This window comes from Hippocampus zosterae, chromosome 11, assembly GCF_025434085.1.
Source record: "Hippocampus zosterae strain Florida chromosome 11, ASM2543408v3, whole genome shotgun sequence".
Classification (NCBI taxonomy): domain Eukaryota; kingdom Metazoa; phylum Chordata; class Actinopteri; order Syngnathiformes; family Syngnathidae; genus Hippocampus; species Hippocampus zosterae.
In genome coordinates, this window is record NC_067461.1 from 14,801,716 (window position 1) to 14,827,735 (window position 26,020).

A 26,020-nucleotide genomic window follows, 5' to 3' on the forward strand; every position below is an offset into this window, starting at 1 on the left:
CTGCCAGTAGGCCTATATGAAGGACGGGAAGCAGAGATAAGAGTCACCGGTCTTCCGATGATGGTACTGGGTGGTTGAGGGTATTCGGTTGACAGCTCCCTATAAGCCCGGGTGGATCACCTCCTGGGGGCTGGGGGCGTAATGACTTCCACAGCTGGCCCTCTGGGACGACCGTGCTCGTGCTCTGCACATCTCCTGGCCGCTTTAAGACTCAAACATGTTTGTTTGGGGAAGATTAGCAACGTAAACCCCTTACAACATCCTGAACACGCAGCGAGAGGGAGACTCGATGGTGGAGACAGCGGGAAAGAGAAATAGAGATTGATGAGTAGAAGGGGTGGGGGGGGGGGGGGAATCCTGAAACAATTTCATCAACTCCCAAGTAGGGATACAGGCATTCCACTTTTTCTATCGCAATACACACACTTCAATGTTGGGGTGTGCGGTAAGAACGGTACATTCACTAGAAGGCATGACTTTGCCCAAAGGTAAAAACTTGGACCCTACCAGCTAATTGCAGTCCTGCATTTTGATTACCTCTTTGTGCATGATTTATCTCCCTCCCTCCATGTTTACTGTTCTGTGTGACAAAAATGCCTAAATTATAGACCTGCGATCAGCACCAACACAAAACGAAAAAGACCTCTGTGAAATGTTTGCAATATCCGCTTCATTTTTGTGTTCTTGAAGAAGTGAGCGATTGCTATTCACATTTGGGCTCATTTGTATTACAGAAAAAAATGATAGGAAATGGCTGTATGTTAATTTTGACTTCTGAGATCTGATAAATTGAAATGAATGCACTTGCTTTCTTTTTTTTTTTTTTTGCGCTTGAAAACAGAATCGGAATATGCTAATCAAGTCATATACATAGTTATTTAAATGAATCACTGAAAACGCACCTGAAAAGCCAGTTGTGCTGTTTTCATTAAAAATATCAGCAGTTTTATTTTAGGGGGTTGGACTATTTTAATAGCACCAGGGAATGCTAACTTTTAATTCAATAAATCATGTGTCACAGGTGTCTCTGCCTGTTCTTGTGTGTGTGCATCTTTCCATGGCAGGAAACAGATGTGAAGTGATATAAACGGCAGCACATGTCTGGGTGGCTATCTGTATGGGCCAGCTTGTCTTACTGCATTGCTCGACTTCCTGTGGGCTTAAATCAAGTTGGCCGTGATAAGGAGAGCTGAATGATGTTGTGTGACTGGCACGCCTTTTCTTTTTTTTGCAGGTTTTTTTTTTCATTATTATTTTTTTAATCAGTTGTGCTTTTTTTGGATAACATGGGGATTAATGATGTTAAAATCTGGTGTTTGTAGTACAGGCTTGTGGAGATATAAAGTAGGAGAGGATGTTGAACTATGTTATTTTTGTTGATAACTACCAACTCTTGTCTTTGTTCTTTTTTTTTTGCAGTCCCTGTCCTGAGCAAGGGATGGGTGATGAATTTGACCTCATGGATCATTCGGACCTCTACATCTTGGATTTTAGTGAGTATCCCTGAGCTCAATTATCTGTTTTTGTGAAATAATTGTAAATAACATGTAATATTGTAACAACTGTACATGGGCATTGTCTGGCTATTAGCAGAAATGATGGCTGATGAATGTAGTCTTAAGACCATCCTTAAAAGAACACCTACCTGCTGTTTACATTCCTCTGCACTCATATATTGGGCCACCTTGAACAAAACGGGATGGCCTTAACAGAATGCAGGGAGACCAGATGAGCAAATGTGACGAGAGCAAGGATGTGCTTGCCAGGGATTCTCAGCCCGAATTTGCCCAGGCAGTCGCAGTGTGAATGAGAAACCTTGTCGGGGGACAAAACTTTGGTCTGGAGTGGGACACAAGCCATTTATATTTCCCTGGCATCTGGCAATGCCCATTGGAGTCCCGTGTGGCTTACATTGCCATGTGCCGATTGCTTATGCTTTTACGCTGTCACTCAAATTAGTGAACTGTAAGAGCGAATGGCTATGGATTTAAAGTTTTGATGGTGGAATTATGCAAGACAATTTCCGAGGCAACAACTGTAAACTGATCCCATTTCTCAATTGGGTGGAACAATCTGATTCCATTTGGTGATGCATTTTGATTGAGACTTTGCCTTGATTTTTCAACTTATTTTCTCATAACATTGTCGGATCTCCATAGAAGACATTTCAAAAAATACATACAAGATATGGAATACAAAAAGGGGGTTATGTCTTAAAATGTTAAGAATAAAGGCTTCTATGCCATACATTATTACATTATACACACGCAGTTGACTTTTGGTTGACTGCTTAGCACGTCCGACTCACAGTGCAGAGGTGCAGGATCCGGACTTCCTGTGTGGACTTTGCACGTTTTCCCCGTAACGGCGTGGGTTTTCTCCGAGTACTCCGGTTGCCTCCCACAGTCCAAAAACATCAAGGTAGGTTGATCGGACACTCTAAATTGTCCCTAGGTGTGAGTGTATGCGTGAATGTTTTTTTATGTCTATAAGGGTGTACACACTGCAACTTTTACCCCGGTGAAGTACCGAGGCTGCCCCCATAGAGCGTTCACACGTACGTTATACCGGTGTAGCACCTGAAAATAGCTTAAACTGGAGCAAATTTAACCCTGCTCAAGAGGTGGTTTAAAAATTTACTCCCGAATAAATGCTAGTTTGCGGGGCAGCACCAATATAAAATTGGACGTGTGAACGCTAATAGACTCGCTACGGCGCGTGAGAAGAGTTGATTACATACGGGTATTGAATGCGTTGCTTTCGTGCTGTGTTGGACTTCCGTCATCTTTCCTTTCTCTCTTCTCTCATCCTTTTACGATGTCTGTTAGATCACGGCTTTGATTTGTCCGGAGAAGTATAAACCATGGTTTTTCAATATGTTATAAACAAGGCGGGGAAAAGGAAGTACACTTTATGCATGCACACGTTTTATTTCCGTATTATTACTATCGGATTGCACGGCCGTAGAAACTGCCGTGTGAACGCAAATGGGGCTGCACCGGGGTTAACATGCATCTCTTTAGTGAGCAGCTTTTTACGTGTGAACGCTCCACATGGTTTACACCGGTGTAGGATATATTGCAACAAAATACATCAGTACAGCACCGATGCAAATGGATGGGTGCTGTGTGAACACCCCTTCTGTGTACCCTTTTTGTTTGCCGTTTGAAGCCTGAGGACTGACGTGGCCATTGACTGAAGTATAATCCATCTCCCAGCTCAATGCTACCTTTCGCTTTATACCTCAAACTTGGCTCAAACTCGTCTGCATCACTCGAAATGGATTTGGTTGAACATTGTATACTTAGATCGCATTCATCTGGCCACTCAAGGCTTTTCCGTTGTCAGCCATGCACTTACAGACGCCTTCGCCGTGGGTGACAGATAATGCTTTGGATCAAGTGCTGTTCCTTTCATTTTCCTTACTCTGCTCATTCCCATCATTGTTGTACTTTGTGAACGTCACGCGGATGTGTCCTAGCTCATTTGGCCTTGTGTGAAGTGAAGCGTTTGAAGTGCATTTGTTGCATATTTTGGTTTGATTGTGGCTGTAGCTCTTACGGTTTGCCCTTTCGTCTATAACTGCTTCAAACAACAATGTGTATGCAGAAAAAGTGGTTAAGATTGCACGACTGTCTGTGTCTCATATGTCGTGTTGTATTATTTTGTCATTTTATGTTAAACTGTTCTGTTGATGGCGGCGCGGGCACCCGCAGCGGCTCCTCTCTGTCTCCTGTGGTTGAGAGGAAAGAAATTTCATCTGTGCTGTATGTTGCACATTGAGCACATTTGACAATAAAGTTGACTTGAGATTGTTTTCGAAGTGGTTAGGTGTGTCGGCGTAGTATCTTTTTATAACCAAGTAGAGAGTTCCACAAGAAACCACTACGCAGTTGTTTGCTGGTCTTCGCCAGACTGTAGATTGGGCGTTGATATATTCGATATTGTAGTGTCAGATGAAGGCTTTGATCGCCAGGGACTTCTCAGTACATTTGAACGATTCTCCAATGAATATCAAATAATATTGAGGAAAGTTCTGTCTGTACATAATGAGGAAAATGCTTCACTTGACCTTGTGCTCTTAGAATGAAAAACAAAGCTACAGTAATACTTTCTTCCAGTTCCCAGGTGAAAGGCTTTGATTAAATTCAATAACGATAGCGCTCATTGATCCATTCAGTTCAGTTGTGTCATTGGTCATGATCGTTTTTGGTGAAATATCGCAACAAATTCAGCTCCGATGCACATTTTTCGAGAATGGATGGCGTGGGCGATTTCTGCGTAGATAGGTACGTTTTTATCATGTTAATGAATCATTCAGTCACAGAAGCCTCATATTATGTTTATAGTGACACTTGAATATGGTGATTTTCATGACATAAATGTGACTGCTTTTCATTTTGTGACGTGGCGCTGTTGTAAATTGTGATTCACTAATGTCCCTATCCCTATGAGTCACCCACTTTCTTTATTTCAGGTCCTAATTTGAAGACATTATGCAAAATAGCTGTAATTCAGTACCGTCTGGAGCAGTCGGGCCTTCCGCATGATATCAGGTCTGACAAACATCCTTTTCGAAAACATGGGCTCTGTTTTTTTTTTTTTGTGTGTGTGTGTGTTCATTAAATTGAGATAAACTTGTCCGTGCTGTTGTTCTGTGCTTTTAGCACTATTTAATCGTAGGGACTTCCAAAAATAGTGACACCTCCTGTGGGTTCTGAAGGTTTTGCCCAAGTTTTTCTGTCACTGTTGTCTTGAAGCTCTTCTTAATTTGAATGATGGAAGTAATTAATCTATGTACGTAAGACAAAAATATTACAAGAATACTTGTTTGATGAACGATCCATGCATTAAAGCTATGATCTTTTTCCCTGAGCGACTAATTAAACAGGCATTAGTTACAAGTTGACAAAAGTGTTGAGAAAGAGAATGGTAGAGTTACATGAATGTTAATAAAACAGAAAAAAAAACCTCTGGGTGACCCTTTCGTTTTGGGTCAGCTGTGGTTAATCACTCGGCTTTACGCGATCAGGATTTTGGAACCCAACCGCGAGTGAAAATCAATCCGATCAAAAGATGGAGCGTTTTATCAAATCAATTTAGTCAAGAGTTAATTACAACTTCTTGCGGACCAGCCTGGCCCACAAAGAGCCAAAATTTAAAAATACAGAAAACATTGGAGCAAGTCGCAACATTGTTAACCACTTCTTTATGACTCTGATATATAAATAGAATGGCAGCTCTTGCATTGGAAATTGTTCATGTTGTGGCTGATGTATTTGATACAGTAAAATAACCATCCATAATTTTCATGGCACATCTTTCAAATCGTATTTTTCATAACACTACATAAACATAAATTATTTTTGCAATTATGTGTAACTTGACTATGAGCCTCATTTGTCTCGAATCATCACTGCCACCTTGCATCAGATCCCTTTTAGTCTTTTGAGTCGTGTTTATAACTTATCAAGTGTTTTGCGTGTACATGTTGGGTGAGTGGGAGAGAAATTGTGAAGTCACAAGAGTCTGGTTAACTCCTGTTAGCATCTTCTTCGCCATCTTCTGTCGCTGTGCCAATCTCCGCTCTGCGGCACACACGTACTCACTACACAAAAAAACGAACAAAGCCATTGAGAGGGACTGAGTGTTGAAACCAGAGCCAGTGATAACAATCTGGAGCTCAACCTCTGACCTGTCATCAGGTCAGTACTAGACCCCGTTGTCAGCCCCTGCTCCTGGTTCTCAAGTTACATCACAGCCTTCCCCTCATCCTCATCTCGCTTATGTCACACAGTTTCTTGATTGAGGGATGATACACGAGTTCAATATTTTTGGGAACTTTAAGTGGTCTCATTGAAACATAAAAATGTGGAAAAGAGTGTGGCGGTCAACTGTGTCAGGTTGGATGAAAAGTGACTTGGATTGTAATCTGTTGAATACAGTGTAAACATCCTTTCTGTGACACTGGTTGACGTCCAACCTGTTTTAATTCTAAAAATAAGTAAATAAAATCAATTTCTTCCAAATAAAGTAAAAACAAAACCTTTGGGAATTTTACAGGCTCGTGTTTAACCGCTCAACTGTAAACATGTTCAAGTAAAACTGCTGTATAATAAGATTTTTAAAAGATGTATTCAAACTTTCATGATGATGACAGAACCATTCAACTCTCTTCCTCCTCCGTCCAGGTGGGAATTGTCTGCCATGACCACCAACAGCAACATCAGCAGGCCTATCGTCTCGCCCCATGGCTGACATTTAGCTGAATATGAAGCTGATTATTATTTTTTTTCTGCCAGATCCAGCTGAGCATGGAGGGACTGTTTTGTCAAATACAAATATGTGCTGGATTTAATCTCATTTATCCAAAATGTCCCACAAAGGACTTGTTTGGACTCAGTGGACTTTCTCATGCTCAGGGTGTTTCACAGGAGGAAAAGAAAAATGGGTTCGACCCGCTCACCCTCTCTCTGTATTATTATTTTTATTATTTTGTTCGTTTGTTTGTTGAAATTTCAATCAGCCTATGATAATCATAGACTTTGAAGCACAGGATGAACAAGAGGGGGAAAAAAACAAAAGCTGATGTTGATGTCATTAAACACAACTAAGCTTTAAGAGACAAATCTGAACACAATCTCGAATTAGAATGTACATTTATGTAAACGCATACCATGTCCGTTTGCAGCTAATGGGGTCAATAGACTTTACATTCTGATGTTCAGGAACATTGATTATTGGGTGCTGTACTGGCTTAAAAAAAGACTATTTGAGACGCTTAACTTTTTGGTCTTGCTTCATCACCACCCAAGGCGCACCCCAGTGCCCCACAGTGACGCACCGCTTCTGTACTAGGCAGTTGTGATCACTTTGTCCATCTCCCTCCCCCATAGTTTGTCTCAATGTTTTGAATAAGACTTACCCATCTTACTTCATGAAATTCTGTGGCTGTGCTGTTGCTCACCTGCTGAACTAGCCTCCCCGCCCCCAACCGCCAGTGTGCTTTGTTGTGCCAAATTCAAGAAATGAATCATTGTATAATTTGCCATCTACAGACACTTTTGTTGAATATGCATCACCAAGCTCCTGCTCCTTTAGACAATCCACGTGGTGTCAAGACAACTTTCCTCATGACTTGCTTATTGACTCCAGGAGAGCGTGCATGCACGTCTTCTGCGCCACTACGAGTGACCGGATACAAATGCATAAGGGCTGCCTTAAATTTCCACTTTCTTGAACAAACTTTCTTCATGTTTAATAGTATATTCTAATACCCTTTATGTTTTAACAAGTCACTTGAAATCATTAAACAGCTGCTCTTTTAAAAATAAATAAATAATAACTCACAGAAGTCCCAAGCCTATTTGTTCTCAAGATATACAGGACAAATATCTTGGGCTGTCAATCACTTTGCTTGATCACAAACCTTTGTCACAGCGCTCATTTTGACATTGTAAACCAGTACATAGTGTGACAGCTACATTTAGAATGATTACATGAATACCACAAACCCCATTTCCATTAAAAAGGAAATATAAAAGGGTGGTGCTTTTGGTGTGATGGTATTTTTATTACGTCATAATTATTATTATGTTATTTACAATGATGTTATGAATTACAATGGCACCTCCTGGCTATGTGATCTACCCCCTAACGGGAAGTAGTTATTGTCACACATTTTAAGCAAACATGGCCAAGCACAGACTTCTTTTCATGCATGATTGTCATTACAAAGACTTTGGCACAGTACTGTATGTATTAAGGAAGGGGATCACTGCCTCACTCTCCTTTTGTGTCACCTAATTTGAACTAAAATCCATTTATTGAAGACTATTTTCAGTTGTCAGGTCTATATTTACAGCCTCAACTCACTGTGTTACCTTTGAATGGCGGGCAAGAAGTGCTGTGAGGCTTTTGCATCAAGGGCAATAGGATCTTGATATTGATCTTTGTGTTGTTTTCTTTATAAGAAGAAATAACGGCAACAAAATGGAACCTGCGGCAACCTGGGCCCTCGCAGTGCAGACTTAACTGGCCTGTACCGTAAATGTTTACAAATGAGCGTAGTATGTTAAATTGCAGGTTCAAGACGACAGACTACGGCACTAAAGCATATCAGGACAGTCCGAGAGGAGACAACGTGCTGATCTACCACCGAGCACAGATGCATTCTAATGCTCTCTCTCTCTCACACACACACACACACACATTCACACACACACTCACATGGACAAGTCACACACAATACTCAGTCACCCAATCCGTGCACACTAGCCACTGAAAGCATGTCAAACTGATGTCACACCAAATGGCCATCAGTGATTCGATATTATTTCTAACTCTATTGTGCGGCGATGGGTGTTTTTTTCCTTTGTGTGTGTGTGTGTGTGTGTAAAGACTATGGGTGATGGAACTCTTCAGGGACAAAAATACATCGTTAAGGACACTGTCGGGCAACACATTTTCTCTGATAATGATGCTTACACCTCCAGTAAGGCAACGCTAATGATGCTACAGGTGTGTTTGTTTGAATATTTTGACCTAATCTTTTTTAATGGCTGTGATTTCACCCACCCTTTAAGGTATCATTTGAAAAGACGATAAAGGGGTGTGCCTTGCTTTCCCAAATGGCTAACGCTGTCAGACTGTGGTACCAGCGACTGCATTGTGGCCAGTGACATGGTATCGTAGTTTATTGTATCAATTTGTTACTTATTCAACCTTCTAAGATAACTGAGCAAAGTGTATTCAATGTTCAATTATCCACGTACATGCTCACCTTTTTCTTTTTTGGGGGTATTACTGTTTGAGTGGAGATTGTAAAATTTGGTCAGGACTTACTGTGCAATATGATTTAGTAATAAATCTGATACAATTTGACTCCAGTTGTGTTTTTGTGAGGGGAGAAAAATTGCACCTCTCTCACTTTACTTAAAAATAGTAATGCGACCTAAATACCGTATCACAATGACAATAGCTCCTCTCACTTTCTACAAAAGCCTTACAACCATTTTTTGTTGGTGCTAAAGGTTTACTGCAACCTTTTCCTCCTTATCCGTATAAGGAGATCACACCAGTGTTAAAGTATTACACTTTTCTGATGCAAAGAACTAATTTCAAACCTTTTCAAATATTGTATGACAGCTACCCCGTAGAAATTTTGATAAGTATACCATATATTTACATAAGCTCAGTGCATGAGTGCACAATGAAACGCAACATACCATTTGAAGCATGTTTCACTGATGTCATTGGGTCTTTTTCTATTTTTCCTTAATTTCCTGCATATCATTCTTTGCGTAGCAACTGCACTGCACTTGCAATATAGTGGTTCCTTGGGATGTGACTGACCCCATTCACTTGACTCCAGTCACTTCACAACACGCAAACGTTTGCCAGATATTGAACAATTCTTCAAAAAAGAAGCTTCGGCTGTTTAATGCTACTCCCAGTCGAAGTAACCAAACTCAGAATTTATCTTCCACCAGCTTAATGCTAACACAATACAAAACGCCTTACAGGCAAGTGAAACGCGTCATTAGTCTAGTGTTCTAACTTAGGCAATGGATATTTGAAATGGTGCATGAACACACGTAAGAAGACAATACAATAACACTCACAGGCGTGTTTTCTTTATCCTCTGCAAAAAGTGACACATTACTGCAGTTAGTCACTTCAGGTATTTGTTAAAGTCTTCCTTGTGTGTGTTTTCATGACCGTGTTATACTGCCCTAGGTGACCAAGTTTGAACACCTTAACATCAAAAATTAAATTCTTCCAAGAATTTTGCAAAATTTTAATTGGTTAGCAGCGCCATCAATAATTTGAATGTGTCAGAGAGTGGAGAAGGGACCATGCACCTAAATATGTATAATGCGGTCAGATTTTGTTCATGTACTGGCAGAAATCTTGGCCCATAGTCTTCCTGTATTCACTGCCAAACTGGAAATTGCCTGAAAATTTCCAGTTGCGCTCTTGAATATAATTTCCAGTAGTTATTGTCACTGTCAAGGTTACACTAATGGAACACATGACAGCTTAACAATTTTGAAAATATACATCACTTCCATTTAGGTAATGAACCTCGCATCTTGTGGAAGCTTTAACTCATGACTGGCTATTCCTGTTTCAACTCCATTTGTATCACTTTGAGACGTTGAAGCCCTGGCCTCTCAATTTAATGTTTCCTGTTCAACTTGGGAGCGTTGTATCTTCCCCCGGTCACCCTGTCTGATAGCCCTCAATGTCTACAACATCGAGCACCCCCAACCTCACACGCCAAACGACTTTCATTGGGACGCGTGCGGCTGCACTGAGGCGTCCCCGTTATGAGTGCGTGAAACCCAGCTGCAGTCGTTGCCTACGCCACCAGTAGGAGTGTCCTGGCAGTGTGTTCCTGTCTGTCACCAGCCCTCAGCTATAAAGTCACTGTTATCTCCACAGTTAAGTGCGGGCCACAGACGGAGGGTGAGCTCAAAGTGAGGCAGTAGAGACACCCTGTCCCGCCTGGCCCCACGGAACACAGGAAGCGGGACAGCGCCGGGTCCCTTGTCTGGCCCCGGAGCCCTCCTCGCTCCACGACGCAGGCGTTAATGCGGGGAAAGCCTCGGCCAAATGACTCTCTAATTTCCCTTTAGGACTCAGACGATCCCATCGGTCCTTGAGAATCAGACTGAGGATTTGTTCAGAGTGGTTTGTTTTGTCTTGTCTCGCCGCGTCCCGCTCCGATTCCATCACTCAAGTTCTAGTTTTCGGCGCGCGGCCGCTAAATTTGGGGATTTGTGAAAAGAGGCATTTAAAGAGCCCCAAGGGGATAGAAGCTGGAGCCTGAAAAAACATCTGACATTTCAAGGAAGGGCCACATGTACTGCCATGGCTGCAGTTGATAGAGAGCACGTTTCAATGTCGAGAACAACATGCTTCCTGCGTGTGAAGGTGCTTTAGTCATATTGCCATGGGGTGTGATGCCCATAATCTCTTCATCTGCTAAAGGATCTCATTTAAAGTAACTAGGCTCGGTGTGTTCCGGATTCAAACCCGTTAGCTTGCATCGGGGGATTAATTGAGTGACTAATGCACCCTGTGAAGCCAAACTGAAACAGCTGATTGGCTCACACGACTCCTCACAAATCAGTGATGCATACACACGTTGTGTACTGCAGACTCTTCAACAATACAGTATTGCTGGACTATTTCAAACACTTCTATTTTAGTCTAACACCAAAAAGGTTTATCGCGTATGACAATGATTCAATGTAGAATATGATGACACAGGGTTGAAAACAAACAACTTTAAAGGAATCAGGCTCAGGCAAATACTGGTACCACTTTAGAAAAGTGCTTGTAAATCTCAGATGACCTTATGAATTCTCAATAAACGATTTGTAAGACAATGTATTCGTTTCCGCCACGCCTGACTGTTATCACGATGAACATCTACCAATTATACTATAAATGGCAAAAGGGATCAGCTGTAGTTGGCCCTCTGTATAATTAGTGCAGGTACAACAGTTTTAACAAAGACAAAGTCAATTCCGCACTCAGTATTTGGCAGGCAGGAGGTGAGACTTGTTGTTTTTCTCAAATGACTTATAGTGGTTTATTAAATCTTGGAAAAAAGGGGTTCTCCGTCCTCTATTTCCGTTCTTCCTGTCAAGGGAAGTTTTTCATTGTCTCCAAAGTACTTGCTGAGGTCGTCTTCAGCTGGGCTCCTTCAAAGTGTGGGGAGCGCGATCCTACTTGTAGCTGCTCCCTATGGAAAGTGACTTGAGATAACTTGTGTTGCAAATTGGCGGAACAACAATAACATTCATTTGACTTGTTACCAAACAGCTTGTATTGTTACCCAAACACTGAATACAACTTAATGATTTTTTTGGTTGTTAAAAGATGTTCACAAAACGACACGTCTGCACGTTTGTTGACTTTGTGATTTACATCCGTAGAATCTGATAATGTCCAAATATGAATTCATTTAATTGTGCTTGACAATAGAAAAGTAGTAATCGAAGCGAGTTGCTATTTTACTCACCTCTCGTAGTTAAATGAGGTATCCAAAATAGTCAAACAGTTCTCCATGTGGTGCTGGCCAGTTCTAATTCAGGCATTATAATGAATATACCCCAACCAGCCATCCATTTTCTTTACTGCTTGCAATATACCTGTAATGACTTCCATAATATGAACTGTATCAAATGTTCACATTAACAAAGTTGCTTGTGCTCAGTTTTTTTGTTTGTTGTTTTTTGTTGTTGGCGCTGCATCGTCATGAGAGCCGTGTTATGTATTCCAAGTGGTACAAAATAGTGACACGAGAGACTGAAAAAAATATTGTGAATAGCAACTACACATTTACAAATAAACCATAAACACATTGTTAAATGAAAGTATCATTCAAAACTGAGCGTTCTTTTCTTTCACTTTCTAAAGGTGTATTTGACAGCCCCGGATCGCAATTGATGAGATTATGAGGTGTGAGAGTGGACATTATCGAAAGCATTGATTAGTTCATTTCATTCATTTATTAAGTAATCTGGGGCATCCCGCCAAATGAAAAAGAATCCATTCAAGGCATACTGTGGAGTACAGTACATAAAAGAGCCATTATCCTGTTCCTTATACAATGCTTCCTCAAGCAATTTGCCATGAATTAAGTAATTATTTCTCTTTTTATCGTGAGGCGTCGGATTTAAAAAAAAAAAAAAACATGATTCTCCTTTTTGTACGTATCCTCGTGACGCGGGGTGCCCTCTCCCCATTGTGGCCACTTGGTTCAGCACAAGCCCAGCCTCCACTTTTGAGTGTTGACGCCCCCACACTGAAGTCCCTTGGCAGCTATAAAAAGGCTCAGGACAGATACCGATCACACACGCACACACAACACACGCACCAACTCTGCTGAGAGCCCTCATCCTCCACTACAGACGTGACGGCTTCTCATCACCGTAGTTTCCATAGGAACCATTCATGTTCAAATTCTGCCGTCGTATGGAGGGAAAAGAGACCCGAGCACTCTCACTCAGCTTGCTTCTTTTTTAAAAGTGGGTTGGTTGAGGCAATTGGTGGTCTTTTTCTCTTTTGACGCAAGCCAATGATGAACGCTCACATCATTTTTGGGATGCAAGGGAGGCACTGGTGAGTTTGCCCATTTTAGTTTCCTTCAACTTGGCCAGCATGGTTCCTCACAGATCCACCAAAGGCGCATCCAAAGCACGGCGGGACCACATCAATCATGAGATCAGGAATATGCGAGCCCTGCTCCCCATCCCCTTGGTAGACCAGAAGCGCCTCTCCTACCTGCACTCAATGGCTGCCGTGTGCACTTACATCAGGAAGTCGGTTCTCTTGCAGGGTGAGTGGAGAAGAGCTCCCTTCTTTCATAAAGTGTTGAGGATGAACTCAGACGTTTCTTCCTTTAGGGCTTCCCAGCGGAGATGCCCTCCCCTGCTCATTCGCTTATGAGGCCTTTCTCCAAGCCTTGCATGGTTTCATCCTCGTCACTACTGTCCAAGGGAAGCTGGTCTACGTGTCGGAAAATGTATCGGAATATCTGGGCCTTTCCATGGTGAGTCTGAGCTTCAATAGGGTGTCGTGTTATAAACAGAATGATTCCCTTTTATTCCTGAATTGGTAAAACGTTTCATTCTATTCTCAGGTCGACGTGCTTCAAGGAGACACCATATACGACATGGTGGAATGTGAGGACATTGATATTATTGAGCCCATCCTGAAGGGGCACGATGAAAAGACGTCATCATCAGGTAATTGAGGAAAACTGAACTCCTTGTCCATCAGAGAGATTTGTGTACATGCTTAACACAGATATTTACGACGTTCACATTTTGCGTGTGTATAACAAAGCTCGCAAACCTACTATGGACCCAAAAAATGACTCAAGACTCTACATCCAGATAATTGAAAGATGTAATGTAACAATGAACTGTTTACATTTTAATTACATTTTAACATGAAACCTACTTATCAATGTTGCTTTTTGATGAATATCAAAAATGTACATTGCGGAGGACCAACTTTAATGCTGAATTCGGCCACAATTTTTCATCAGTGCTACTGGGGTGGGGGTGGGCACATAGGACCACCCACTTCTGAACCAGATGAATGACAAAAATGCCACTTCAAATAGGGACATAATACATGCATAGGTGCTCCTACCATATTAGATTTTTCATTAAGTATTTCACAATGTTTGGATAGAAGTGCCACTCTCTGAACCCTACAACAAAAAGTTTGAAGTAAACAACAAAGTAACCACAAACTGTATTTTTGGATCTTATTTTTAATATCGCAAAATCCTGGCATTTGAGCAGGGGTGTAAAGACAATTTCGAAATCCACTTTACATGTTTTTGATTTGACAGCAATGGTATGACTTATCATGTCCCCCCTCTCACCCTCTCCCCGCCCCCCCCCCCCAATATAAAATAGCCACAATTTGTGGAGGAAAAACAGCTAAAAGGTCATAAAAAGAAAAAAAAAGTAACACCGTGTAGCAAATACTGCACACTACTACTTCCAACTGGTCTATTTATTCCCGTAGAGAGGAGTTTTGTATGCAGCATGCAGACCTCCAAGACCTTCAAACAGCAGCAAAGAAGCTGCTCAATGCTGGTTCGAGGCAGCTTCCAATCCTTTCCGGAGCCTTTTCCATTCTCCTCCATCAGTACCGCTGGCAAGACCCTCTTTCTGGCCCTGTGCACCCCCACAGTGGACCGTCTCGGGGGTGTTGAGTCACACTTGTGCCCCAGTTTCCACAGTGTGCATGAACTTGATATGAGCTTCACTCGGCTGTCAGACAGGTACAAGCGGGCCACGTCTATTCGAGGAATGAATAATATCAAGTCATGATATTTTTATTTTTTTACAAAAAAATATTGTGCTTATTTCTTTCAGTGTTTTGTATTTTATGGGGTACTCGGCGGAAGAAATGGTTGGCCGCTCATGGTACAGCCTTGTCCACCCTGAAGATCTATCTTTAAGTGTGAACCATCACAGACGTTTATGTAAGTGACAAGGCCTAATGCGTTATTATTAATTATTCATCATGCTCTAAGGAGGAAAACAGTGTCAGCGTTCTTGTTCAGCAAACAGTTCTTTGCGTTAGGGTCCTATTTGAAATCTGTATTTCTCCAACAGTTTTGGCCCGGCAGGAATGTACCGGTAAGCTAATCAAAGACAATCAGAGGCTACGTTGCTTTCATTAGTCACATAAAATTTTCATAAAATATTCTAACACTATAATCATCAAAATTATATTTAAAATAAAAAGAAAAATATTTCACTCTGTATGTAGTAAAATAATATTAATAATAAATTCCCAATATTCATATGTAGTGAGGTACACCTGTACATTTATTCCTGAAAAAAATGTATGTAAAAAATGTAAAATGTAAAAAACAAAAAAACAAACAAACATGACATTAAAAAAATGCAACAATGTACATTCACATATTTTTGTAATCAAATTCAATGATTTTGCTAAAAAGTGATGCACATACTGTAAGTGCATCAACACCAGTGGGTTACTTGGGTTACAAAATTTCTGATTTGGTTGTTTTTCAACGAGCCACAATTTAGAATCTCTGCGACAGCATATGTGTGCATTAGGAATAGAGCAATATTCTTTTGCACGGTACTCCCTTTCGAGTCTACATGACAAAGCATTGTTACATACTTGTCAAACACTTCAAGAATGAATTCAGATTTAATTTGTTTTGGATAAGTGATGGAATTACATCAAGTTTGCCTGCTAGGCTCTTGCGTCCTTCATCCAAACCCCTCAATTGTGATTTGGAGCAGATTTGTGTTTGTGACTGTGCACAATAATAAATACAGTATATGTGCTTTTTTTTCCAGTACAAGCAGACGAGAGCCTGAAGGTGCAGATGGTTATGAGGCTTCAGTGCAAAGATCTTTCATGGGCCTGGAGCTACATTTGTGCTACCAAAGAGTCTCAGTGCCAGACTGCACATATTTGCTGCACTAACGTCCTCATCAGGTGTGGCAAATGTTTCCACTGTTATTAAAAGTCAATGTGTTGTTAAAAACAACAATCCTCAGACCTTTTTTTTTTTTTTTTTTTGGTTTTGGGCTCTGGCTTCCAGTAAAGCAATATTTTGACATTGAGGGGACCGGTGACAATTGCAACATTTTTGTGTCTCTAACTTTGAATTCTATTGACCTAGGGCAGGGGTGTTCAAAGTCGGTCCTCAAGGGCCGCTGTCCTGCCTGTTTTCCAGCTCTCCCAAGAGCAACACACCTGATTCAAATCATCAAGAATGTTCTCAAGCTGCGTCAGAGCTGGCTGATGAGCTGATCATCTGAATAAGGTGTGTTGCAGCCGGGAGAGCTGGAAAACAGGCAGGACAGTGGCCCTCCAGGCCCGCAGCTGGACATGCCTGACCTAGGGTGTTCAAACTGCTACGCAAACTAGCTTCAAGTGTCTGCTAACTACATAGAAAATACCTGTGTAAACACAAACAGAAAATACATGACATACAACGTCTTTGAATATAGTTGGAGTTATTAACCGGCATCCATTTTATTGTTTGCATGAAAATGTTTTTCCATGTTCTGTCGCGTGTAGGAGATCAAAATAGGCCTTTATCATTCATACCATGTTAAACCAATTTAGTGCCATTTTCTTTAGCCCAAGGTTTATTTTTGGGGCCAAATACGAGGGGGAAGACAAATTTAAAGGCTAACTCTAAAACGTCATTGAGGAAGCCAAGAACTACTCAGATCAATCAAAAAGACAAATTGCACACTGACCCTAAATTAATTACTAAATAATTAATAACATTAAGTAATGTTTGGTTTTTTATTGAACATATATGCAATAGAGTAATAAATTAGCAGAAAATAAAATAAAAGAAAACAGTGATCGAACAGCACAATTATTCATTCAAATTGCTGCGGCCTTGTGGTCGTTTCACATCACAGTGATAGTGGCACTGGAATTTCGCTTCTGCAAGACCGCAGGGAACTTGAATAGTATTTTCATGCAGATGTGACATTAGGAAAGGATTTTCTATAGTGCGTCGCAACAAAATCAGATGAGGTTCGGTGCTATTCTTGCCTGGTTTGTTTGTCTTTTGTAATTGTGTTTGTAATTTTGTTAGTTGTTTTTCTAAAATTCATCCTGCCATCTTTTAGTGAAACAGAGGCCAAATTTCTGGAGAGGAGAATGAGTGACGATGCTTTAAGGCCATCATCCCCGACAGACAGTTATCCTCCCAGAAGCTGTAAGAAGCAGGGCTCTCCCAACAGCCAAAGCCAGGAGACGTGTTTGAAAGTCAGGGCGGAGTCTGATGAAGAGATCCACCATGGCGATATTTCACCCCTTCCTTTAGGGGGCAGCCCTGCGTTCTTCACCCCTCCGTACAGCCCCGCGTCCTCGAGCTCTCCTGTGCAGCTGGAGGAACTGAACCTCGTCTTCCACATGGATGTGCACACATACGCCGATCAGCTGCTGTCCTGCCCGGAGGCTTCCCCTTCCTCCTACTCCTACCCGGAAGCTGCGCTTGCCTGTCACCTTTCACCTCACGGCTCCCTCCCCTCGCAGCACACCTTTGATCAGGGAGTCTTCCTCACTTTCAATCCTCTGTCTCTGGCCTCCCCCTCATCCACAGGCTATGATTTCCCGGCTTGCGCATCCGATGCCAGATTAGTTCCAGACGGCTTGGCAACGTCAGACATGAGTGAGAGCTCCGGGGATTGCGCCCTGCATCAAGATGACTTTAGCCTATTGGAGCAGCCACAAGAGGGCAGCCTCCAACAAGTGCACCTTGTTCCCCAGTACATGTTACCTGCCAGTCTTCCAACCCCCAGCCAGTCCCCTCTGTCCATGACATCTGAGCAGTACAGCCAGATGGAGCAGGCGGAGATCAGCATTCTGGCTCAGCAGATCTCCTCGTTGGCTTCTACTTTTGACATGGTTGGTCCCCTCGATCTGCTCCAAAGCGCTGACTGCCTGCCATCCTCTTCCTCCTCCTCCTCCTCCTCCTCCTCCTCTTCCTGCTCACATCAGTGGCCTATCCAGGCTGCTATCCCCTCTACCCTACATAACAAATTGCTGAATGACGGCGTTTTAGAGAGCCTCCTCGATGATCTGGATATGGTCGCAAAGATAGGCTCTGCTATTCCCGACTTCAACTGCCCTCGGGATACCGCGTGCGCCTCACAACACTTTGATCTGCGAGGTCCCAGCCTGACGACCTCAGAGAATTCACTGGCTCCAAACGTCGCTTTAGATCCTTTCACTTTGCAGTTGGGATGTCATGACCAAAACACTGAGTTGCATCAACTCAATTGCTCATTGCAGAGTAACCTGCAGCAAGGTAAGTTCTGTCAGGGGCACTCATGAAGACTCATTGTTAATCTTGGCTAATGTTGTTTTCTACCTTTTTTTTTTTATTTCAGACAGACTTGCTGAGGAAAACCTGTACTGAAATAAGTCTGTGACTTACGACGCTGCCCTTTGTATGACATATTGTCAGGAAAATTGTCCTTCGGCGGATTCTTAGAAAAGCACCGCAAAGATGTTTGAAGGACATGTTGTACTAAAAGATCATTTTTCCCCAATGTGCATGTCTGAATGTCAAGTATCTCCACAGTTTGAGATTTGTCTTAATTTCTGCAAAATGCTGTCTTCTTTCTCTTCCAACTAATGTCTTTATTTTTTTTAATGAAAAAGGTACTTTAAAATGTCTGACCACAGTGAAAACAAAACATCAGAAAGGAAATATTGTCTCCTAAGTGGCCACGCTTCACTATTGAGCACTTTATCACTGTCATTGCCACGAGAGGGTTCGAAAGAAAACAGTGCTCATTTCAATGTATTTTTTAATTTATTTTTATATTAAACCTTTTAGCGGAGAGCATTTATTGTCATTATGTTTGTGTGAAACTGGGAGATAAGAATATCTTTCATTTTTCATGCCGTGATCAAAATAACGATTGTTTCTACAACCTACCTCAGCGGTACGTCTCATTGCATTCCAATTCTGGATTTCCCCCAAAACTGAATTGTATTCATTTAGTTGAACCCCTTAACTGTTTAAAGCAAAGCAAACTGTGATTGGTGTATCTTGTTTCACATCTTAAACGGTACTATAAATAAATGCTCACCCTTTGTTCGTGCTTTGTGTTTTTAAATGTAAATAAAACAAGACGAAAACAAATGTCATTGTTCTACGACTCTTTGACAAGGTGTTGCTTTGACCACAATTTTTCCCCCGTGTCTTCTTTAAGTAATTTAGAGGTTCACTAGCAAATTTAAGGCAAGTCTGTCCATGTGCCTTCTTGTTCTTTGCAGCCACTGAAATATTTCCGTCTAATACGGAGGAGTATGTTTCTGTTCCTGTTTTCTTGGTGGCTGACATCTATCTCAATTGCCGTCGGCTCATTTACAAGTTCCTGCTTCGTACTTTGAGGATATGGAGACAATCATTTTCAACTCATCCGCCCCTACACACCTGCCCGGCGCCTCAGGTCTTTGGACCAGTCTTTGTTAGAAGTACCAAGAACTAAACTGAGGCTCAGAGGGGATCGAGCCTTTTCTGTTGCTGGTCCCTCTCTCTGGAATGACCTCCCACTGAACATTCGGCAAGCCTCCTCGCTGCCCATCTTTAAAGCCCTCCTCAAAACCCACTTGTATTCTTTGGCGTTCGACTCAGCATGATTTTACTGCTTGGTGCTTTCTACCGCCTTTATTACCATTTCGTCTTACTGTTTATTGTGTATGTTAAATCGCCCTTATGTACAGCACTTTGTATGCAGCGATGGCTGTTTGAAAGTGATCTATAAATACTGTTGACTTGACTTGACTTTTCAGAAAATCTTTTGCTGATTGTTCTACAGTCTTGTCCCTGATTTGTTTTGACAGCTCTTCATTCTTGTTTGGTGTGGGTCAGAAGGTAAGAAACTGTAGAAATGCTGCAGAGAGTTGTGAAACAATCCCCTCATGATTGTTTTCCCACGACATCACAGACCTCTGGACATGGCCGCAGCCGCAGTGCGTTCAATCTTTTGTTCATGTGCTTATTGAGTGTTTGAATAGATGACCTATATCTGAGCCCAAAAGAATGATGAGTTGCTATGCGGTGTTTGACTGCAACAACAGAGGTGTAGTTGGAGGAACAAAGTCCCATTTAACGGCACTGATTTTGAATCAGGATTAGCAAACGGGACATTTGTCAAAATGATGGCACAGTGCTTCTATGCAGCAGTTATATCGTGTCCAATTGTATCCACGATCAACAAACCGTGAACAGAGTGCTGTCATGACAGAGGAGTTGTCATACTTCTACCTTGTTTTTTTTTTCTTCAGTCTTCAATTGGAGGTAAGGCGTCATACAAGTCACACCTGTTCCATGTCAGGCGTCGTTATCGACTGCCTTTAAAAAGCCAGCTTCACTGACGAACATGAATCTGTTGCCAAGTGTGAATGATGTTCTTGCCAATAATTTTGTTGTTGTTCTATTTTTCTCATTATGTATTCTTGATGTATGTTCTCTGTGTATTGGATTTCTTGTCCTTTGAGTTCACAATCAATTACGTTTTTCTTGCTCAAGCATTTTTGGTTTGTTCTCACCTTTTCCTCGTTCTTTGTTACCAGCGTCCTTAGTTGTATTTTGTCGGTCTTGCGTTTTTATAAAGATGTTTTTGTTCAAAGCCTCTTATCTCCATGTATGCTTGTGGAATCCTTGTTCTGTCCGGATTCTTTACGGACACCTGACAGGAGTGCACACACAAAAAGACTCATTTGTCAGCATAGAAGGAGAAAAGCTTTATTTACACTGCAATAATTTTAAAAAATGTTGAGGAAAGAAACCCCAAGTAGGAAACATTGTTGGAATCATGAAAAAGAAGACGTCAACACAATCTCTGGCCTTTTTTTTTTTATTTAAACAGCCCGCAGTCTCAGAGGCATGGATTTAATGAGAATGGAAGAGACATTAGCATGCATCTTCCACACACTTCTGTGATTAGGGTTTGCAATCTAGGCTCAGGCCTTCCTGTATGGAGTTTGCTAGTTCTTCCTGTGCTTCTGTGGATTTTCTCTGGATGCTATCTATGGCTTCCTCCAAAATTCAATGAACAAGCACGTTAGATTAAATTTAAGAGAGTGTGCAATTTTCCAACAAAACACCTAAAACAGCCTCAGTTGACTTGGCAGCATGATTTACCCCTCGGTTAGCAACACACGGTCAAACAAAAGCAGGAATTGGCCAGATATTGATACAAAACAAGGACTTCCCCCATGAGTCAAGATGAAATGACCACCAGATGGCGTAAAGTGCAAAAAATTTAGTTTGATGGTGAATCTGTCTTCAGTTTACCATTTATGAAGGTGCGATTGAAATATGTCATCCATTTGCTTTAGGGCGACTGCTTTTCCTCATTGGGGTCATGTTTGAGCTGAAGCCGCTCACATCTGATTTTGGGTGTGTTTATAGTGTGTGTGGATGAGCATTCCGCATGAAGGCACGCCATTGATTCAATTGATGAGGCAACAGTCCAGCAGCCCACTCGCATCCATGGAGAGCTAATTAGGAGTGATGTTCTGTGAAGGGTAAAATAGCAAATAAACTTCCCAACGAGCATCCACATCTGTTGCTTCAGTCACTGCAGGGATTTCTCCGAGGCACCGGGACTCACTCTTAATCGACGCAGCTCGGCACACACGCATATATACACATCATCTCACACACGCGCTCTCTCCACCTGCCAGGTGTAAGATTAGACACCACAAAAGAAAAGATACTAGGAGGAAAATTACAACTGCCATTACCGTGTGTCTCCATGGTGTTTGTTTTCCCGCTAAACTGGCATGAAAAGACGAGTGCATTAGTTTTGGATAGTGCGGGCAGTGGTTTGATCGAAAATTCTGAAAAACAGAGAAGATCAAACGAATTCAGGAGTGCATCAAACATTCTGCTCACTTACGACTGATACTGCCAGAGATGTATTCAACAGAGTTGGGCATTCCGTAAGTTTTGACAAAAGGTCCATCAATCCGTCATTGACGGCTGCTCGTTTTGCTGGCAAAAATGACAAATGACGGGAAACTATGAAAAAGTAACGGCCTAAGCACCGGCGGAAGTGTCAGTCACTGTAATTGTCACTAACCGGGTTGGTATCGACCTTCTAAGTCCATCACTGGCGGACTTCCGTTTCTCTGACGACTGACAGAAATGCGCAGCGCATGTTTCACGTGTGTTTGTTGGCAGAGGCCACCATTCATTTCAAACCCTGTGTTTCATGTCAATGCTTTACACTTTTTAAATGTACTGGACATGCAGTACGGGCACGTACATGTTCCACTGAATGTGTTGAATGGATGGGGTTGGCCCACTGAAAGCAAGAAAAAATATTTCTTTTGTTAACTTTTGCCACTATCCCAGGGAAATGGAATAAAAAGGAAGACAGGCAAAACTGGCATTGTTTTGAATGACAAATACACAAAATATGAAATGTATATCGTGACTATACGGGGCCTGTAACAATTCTGACAGGGCCACCACAGGGTAACCACTCAAAAAAGCTTAAGATAAGACACTAAAAGATGATCATTCTTCTTCCTTCCACAAATAGACACCAAAACTAGCACTTAGCAAGATGCAGTAGTTTTGTTGTTTTTTTTTTTTAATGGAAAATTTGTGCGTACGTTACTCAAATTGTTCAGAAACACAAATCTTGCTAACTTCACTGTGCAATTACTGTAAATAGCAGTGCAAGCATGCAATTTGGTAACGATTGCAGCTTAAAAGATGATCACACAACGATTCAACATTGAATAGTTTCTGTGGAAGATAGTCAATCAAATAGACATGCAAGTCACCGTGCACATTCGTTGGGACAGTTTGACTGCTGACTGGTTGACCAACTACGTCACTGGGCACCTCAAGCTCGTCTTTAGCAGGGAAGGGTCGACTAATGCTGTTTAAGCCTATATTTCCACAATTCACTCCTACATAGTTTTCAGTAAGTATACAAAATGTATTATTATCCAAATCCATGATTTCACTTTACACTGACTTAAAACAAAGGTGCTCAACGAATGAGTTTTCTTTACTAAGATCAGTCCGGTTTTGATCAGCCACCTCCCTGCTGTCCGTTCACAAACATGTACTTTATTGTGTTTGGACAAGCTCCCACGCAGCAGTGCCCCAGTGTTCCTTCACGTCGCTTCGTTTATTTAGCGGCTTCATGTTTTTTATTGGGGTTTCATCGAAGCCTGCGGGCCTTATTGACAGCTTTGCTGCAAAAGGGAATTGCTGTGGGATCGTAGGACCGGTGCGCGTGACGCCAAGGTCGCGGCGCAGTACGGCATGCCGTCCCTTGGTGTTATTGCACGATTTGCCTCTTCGCGCTTCTCATAAGACAACAGTCGGCGCATGTGTTTCCACAAACATCAAGCCATTGTCTTGGCTCAATCACGTGCCTATTATGCTTCTGTCCCACTTCTCAAGTCGCGTGGCTGCTGTCGATTCAGCCGGTGCATGTAGACGCTCTAATTGGGTTAAACACAAAGACCCAAAATAGGCTACAGCCTCTTCCTGCAGGATCCTGCGAGTTCCTCTTGTCACCATGCCTGAAAGCGCAGCTCCCATTTAACACCGGATTCCAGTCGTGCAGAATCAACACTTCACGTTTGCGGGAGGGAGATGAAAACAAACAGCCCTAGAGTGCTTCTTACCTGCACATTAATGTTTGATGTCTATAGCCGGCAATCAGCTCGATGCAAAAGCTTTTCATAAAATATATGTTCCGTCAAAAAAATTATTTAGTCTACAATATGATAGAGTGAGAAACATTTTGATTGTTTATTGGGTGGAGGTCGGAACAGGTTATTGACAAGCGATAGAATTTGAGATGCAAGTCTTAATTCATAAGCATGGTCACGGAGCAAATTAAACTCCTATCTCACCACTGTACTATATCAAAACAATAAAACAATTAAAGTGAATTATAATGAACAAACTCATTGTATAAAATGTAATTCATATACTATATATATGTAGTTTTCGTTTGTTGGATGAGCGCTTGGAATGGGCGTGCCCGAGTGAGAGACATCAGGAGTCGGTGTTGTATTCATGCGCTGAAAATGGTTCGGCTACTGTTCTTTGCCAATGTGTCCATGTAGTGTTCATTTTAAGGCAACATGATGGGCATTGAACTTTTTATCGTTTAAATCAGTGGTCCCCAAACTTTTTCCTGTGAGGGCCACATAACTTTTTGCTTCTCTAATGGAGGGGCCGGGGTCAGTTTGTAACAGCAAAAGTGTGACTGCAAGAGTACCTACACGTAAAAATGTATTGTTTCCCAGAAACCCACACAAAATCAAATAACTTTTTTTGATACACTCGCGGTACTAAAGACGTCTTTCTTCTCGGGACACACCACCTCCGCGACAGCATTCATGCATTTCTTGACAAACTCTCCTTACCGCTGCTTGCTATCAGTTGAGCAAACCGAAAGCTAGCCCCAACAGATGGCTGGTTCAGCTGAGCTTGGCGTACAAATGTATTTTGCTGAGCTAACGTTCCTCTTTTTAGCGTTGACAGTTTGTCTGCTATCATTTGGCCATGCAAAAAATCGTACTTGTTGTCGTGACGGGATTCATAGTGTCTCCGCAGATTGTATTCTTGGAATACCGCCACAGATGAGATAGACAATCTTTTCTTTGCATTGAAAAAAAAATTGTTTCTCCATTTTGGGTTAAATTCCCTGTATTCTGAATAATTGTTTTTCTCTTACCTCACCTTTTCGCCATGATTACGTTCTCTTTGAGAGGGACGGGTTTAGGATTTTTTTTTTCTGGCGTTGCCAGATAACGGCACAGACCGCCGAAGGATGGAACAAATGTCACGTTATATGTGTTTATGAAATTGTTACTAGCTAATAGTTAATCATGAAAATAGTTCATAACTAAAGAATAATTTATTGTATTTGGCGAAAGCCACATTTTATGATAAAATACAAATATACATAGATGAAAAATAAATCAAAAGACTCTAGTATTGTTCAGGGGGGCCGGACCAAATGTGGAGGTGGGCCGGATGCGGCCCGCTGGCCGTAGTTTGGTGACAACTGGTTTAAACAAAAATATTTAGGTCTCTCTAGAATGCCTGCCCACCCATCAAGTGTGAATACACACATTGGCCTCTGCTTCCACAAGTAGAAGCAGCGAGCCGCAGCGCACACATGCCGGTGGGAGCCAGCTTGTTGGGTGACGAGGTAGAGGGGACCAAATTGCAGACATTTTTTGGGGAAAATACAGACCACTGTCATAAATACAGTCGCTGGCAAGATGACGAGAGGCAGCCTGCAACACCTCAGCAGTCGTAGAACTCTGCCTCTGTCTCTGAGCCTAATGGAAATGAAAGCTGGACTTGCCATTAGAAACAGCAGCATACGTGGCGGAATGATGACTGGTTTAATTGCGGATGACAAGGCTGACCCCTTGAAACAGGATGGTTTCATAAAAAGGACAGAAAGACAAGAAATAGAGTGTGTAAAGTGTTGTGTAATTGTTGATCCATGAGTCCCAAAAATACATCCTATCTTCTTTAATTTCACCTCCAGGGGTGAATGCATTGCTGTGATTGTAAAGGCCAGCTGCAGCAGGGAAGCACTCTGGAGAGGGCTAATCGGTTGAATTACTTTCAATAGTTCGGCTCCCCTGCTGTTCATGTGCCCCCCCCCCCTCCACACACACACACACATTACCTTCATCCCTCCTCGCCCATTCTCCAAAGTAACAATTAAACCATCCTTGAGCCTCCCCATCTCAGTCCCCCTCCACCAGAGTGGCAAACCCTCACAGTGACAGCTGTCCAGGTGAGAAAACAGCTGGAGAAAATACACCTAAGCTTTATGAAGTAAAAACCCTCCTCCCTAGTACCAATACCAAAGAAAGGAATTTCAGCTGGAACAATAGGAAAACTAAAGACACTGGTTGTGGACTTTAAGAGGACCACTGTCGTGGGGGGGAT

General features: G+C 42.0%; 2 protein-coding genes across 3 annotated transcripts in view; both read left to right on the forward strand.

Annotated features, from left to right (window-relative positions):
• klhdc3 (kelch domain containing 3) overlaps nt 1–8,883 on the forward strand; it is a 29,391-nt gene extending 20,508 nt beyond the window's left edge. Inside the window, exons 10-12 of one of the 2 annotated variants that reach the window (XM_052080487.1) lie at nt 1,420–1,493; nt 4,478–4,556; nt 6,192–8,883. In XM_052080487.1, coding sequence (XP_051936447.1) covers nt 1,420–1,493; nt 4,478–4,556; nt 6,192–6,258 — 220 coding nt within the window. In that variant the 3' untranslated portion in view covers nt 6,259–8,883. The remainder of the gene's footprint in view (nt 1–1,419; nt 1,494–4,477; nt 4,557–6,191) is intronic. The other variant, XM_052080489.1, reaches the window with a different exon arrangement.
• Nucleotides 8,884–9,038: 155 nt separating this feature from the next.
• npas4l (neuronal PAS domain protein 4 like) lies at nt 9,039–19,178 on the forward strand. Its single transcript, XM_052080465.1, has 8 exons — nt 9,039–13,354; nt 13,422–13,567; nt 13,658–13,763; nt 14,560–14,818; nt 14,913–15,022; nt 15,876–16,017; nt 17,175–18,358; nt 18,441–19,178. The coding sequence occupies exons 1-8, from the start codon at nt 13,177–13,179 to the stop codon at nt 18,467–18,469; spliced, it is 2,154 nt and encodes a 717-aa protein (XP_051936425.1). The 5' UTR covers nt 9,039–13,176; the 3' UTR covers nt 18,470–19,178.
• Nucleotides 19,179–26,020: the final 6,842 nt, after the last annotated feature.

Coding starts and splice junctions, on each gene's coding strand:
- npas4l (XM_052080465.1), top strand. CDS start 13,177: ATGGTTCCTCACAGATCCACCAAAGGCGCATCCAAAGCACGGCGGGAC. Junction 13,568..13,657: donor AATATCTGGGCCTTTCCATG/GTGAGTCTGAGC, acceptor TTCTATTCTCAG/GTCGACGTGCTTCAAGGAGA. Junction 14,819..14,912: donor TTCACTCGGCTGTCAGACAG/GTACAAGCGGGC, acceptor TATTTCTTTCAG/TGTTTTGTATTTTATGGGGT.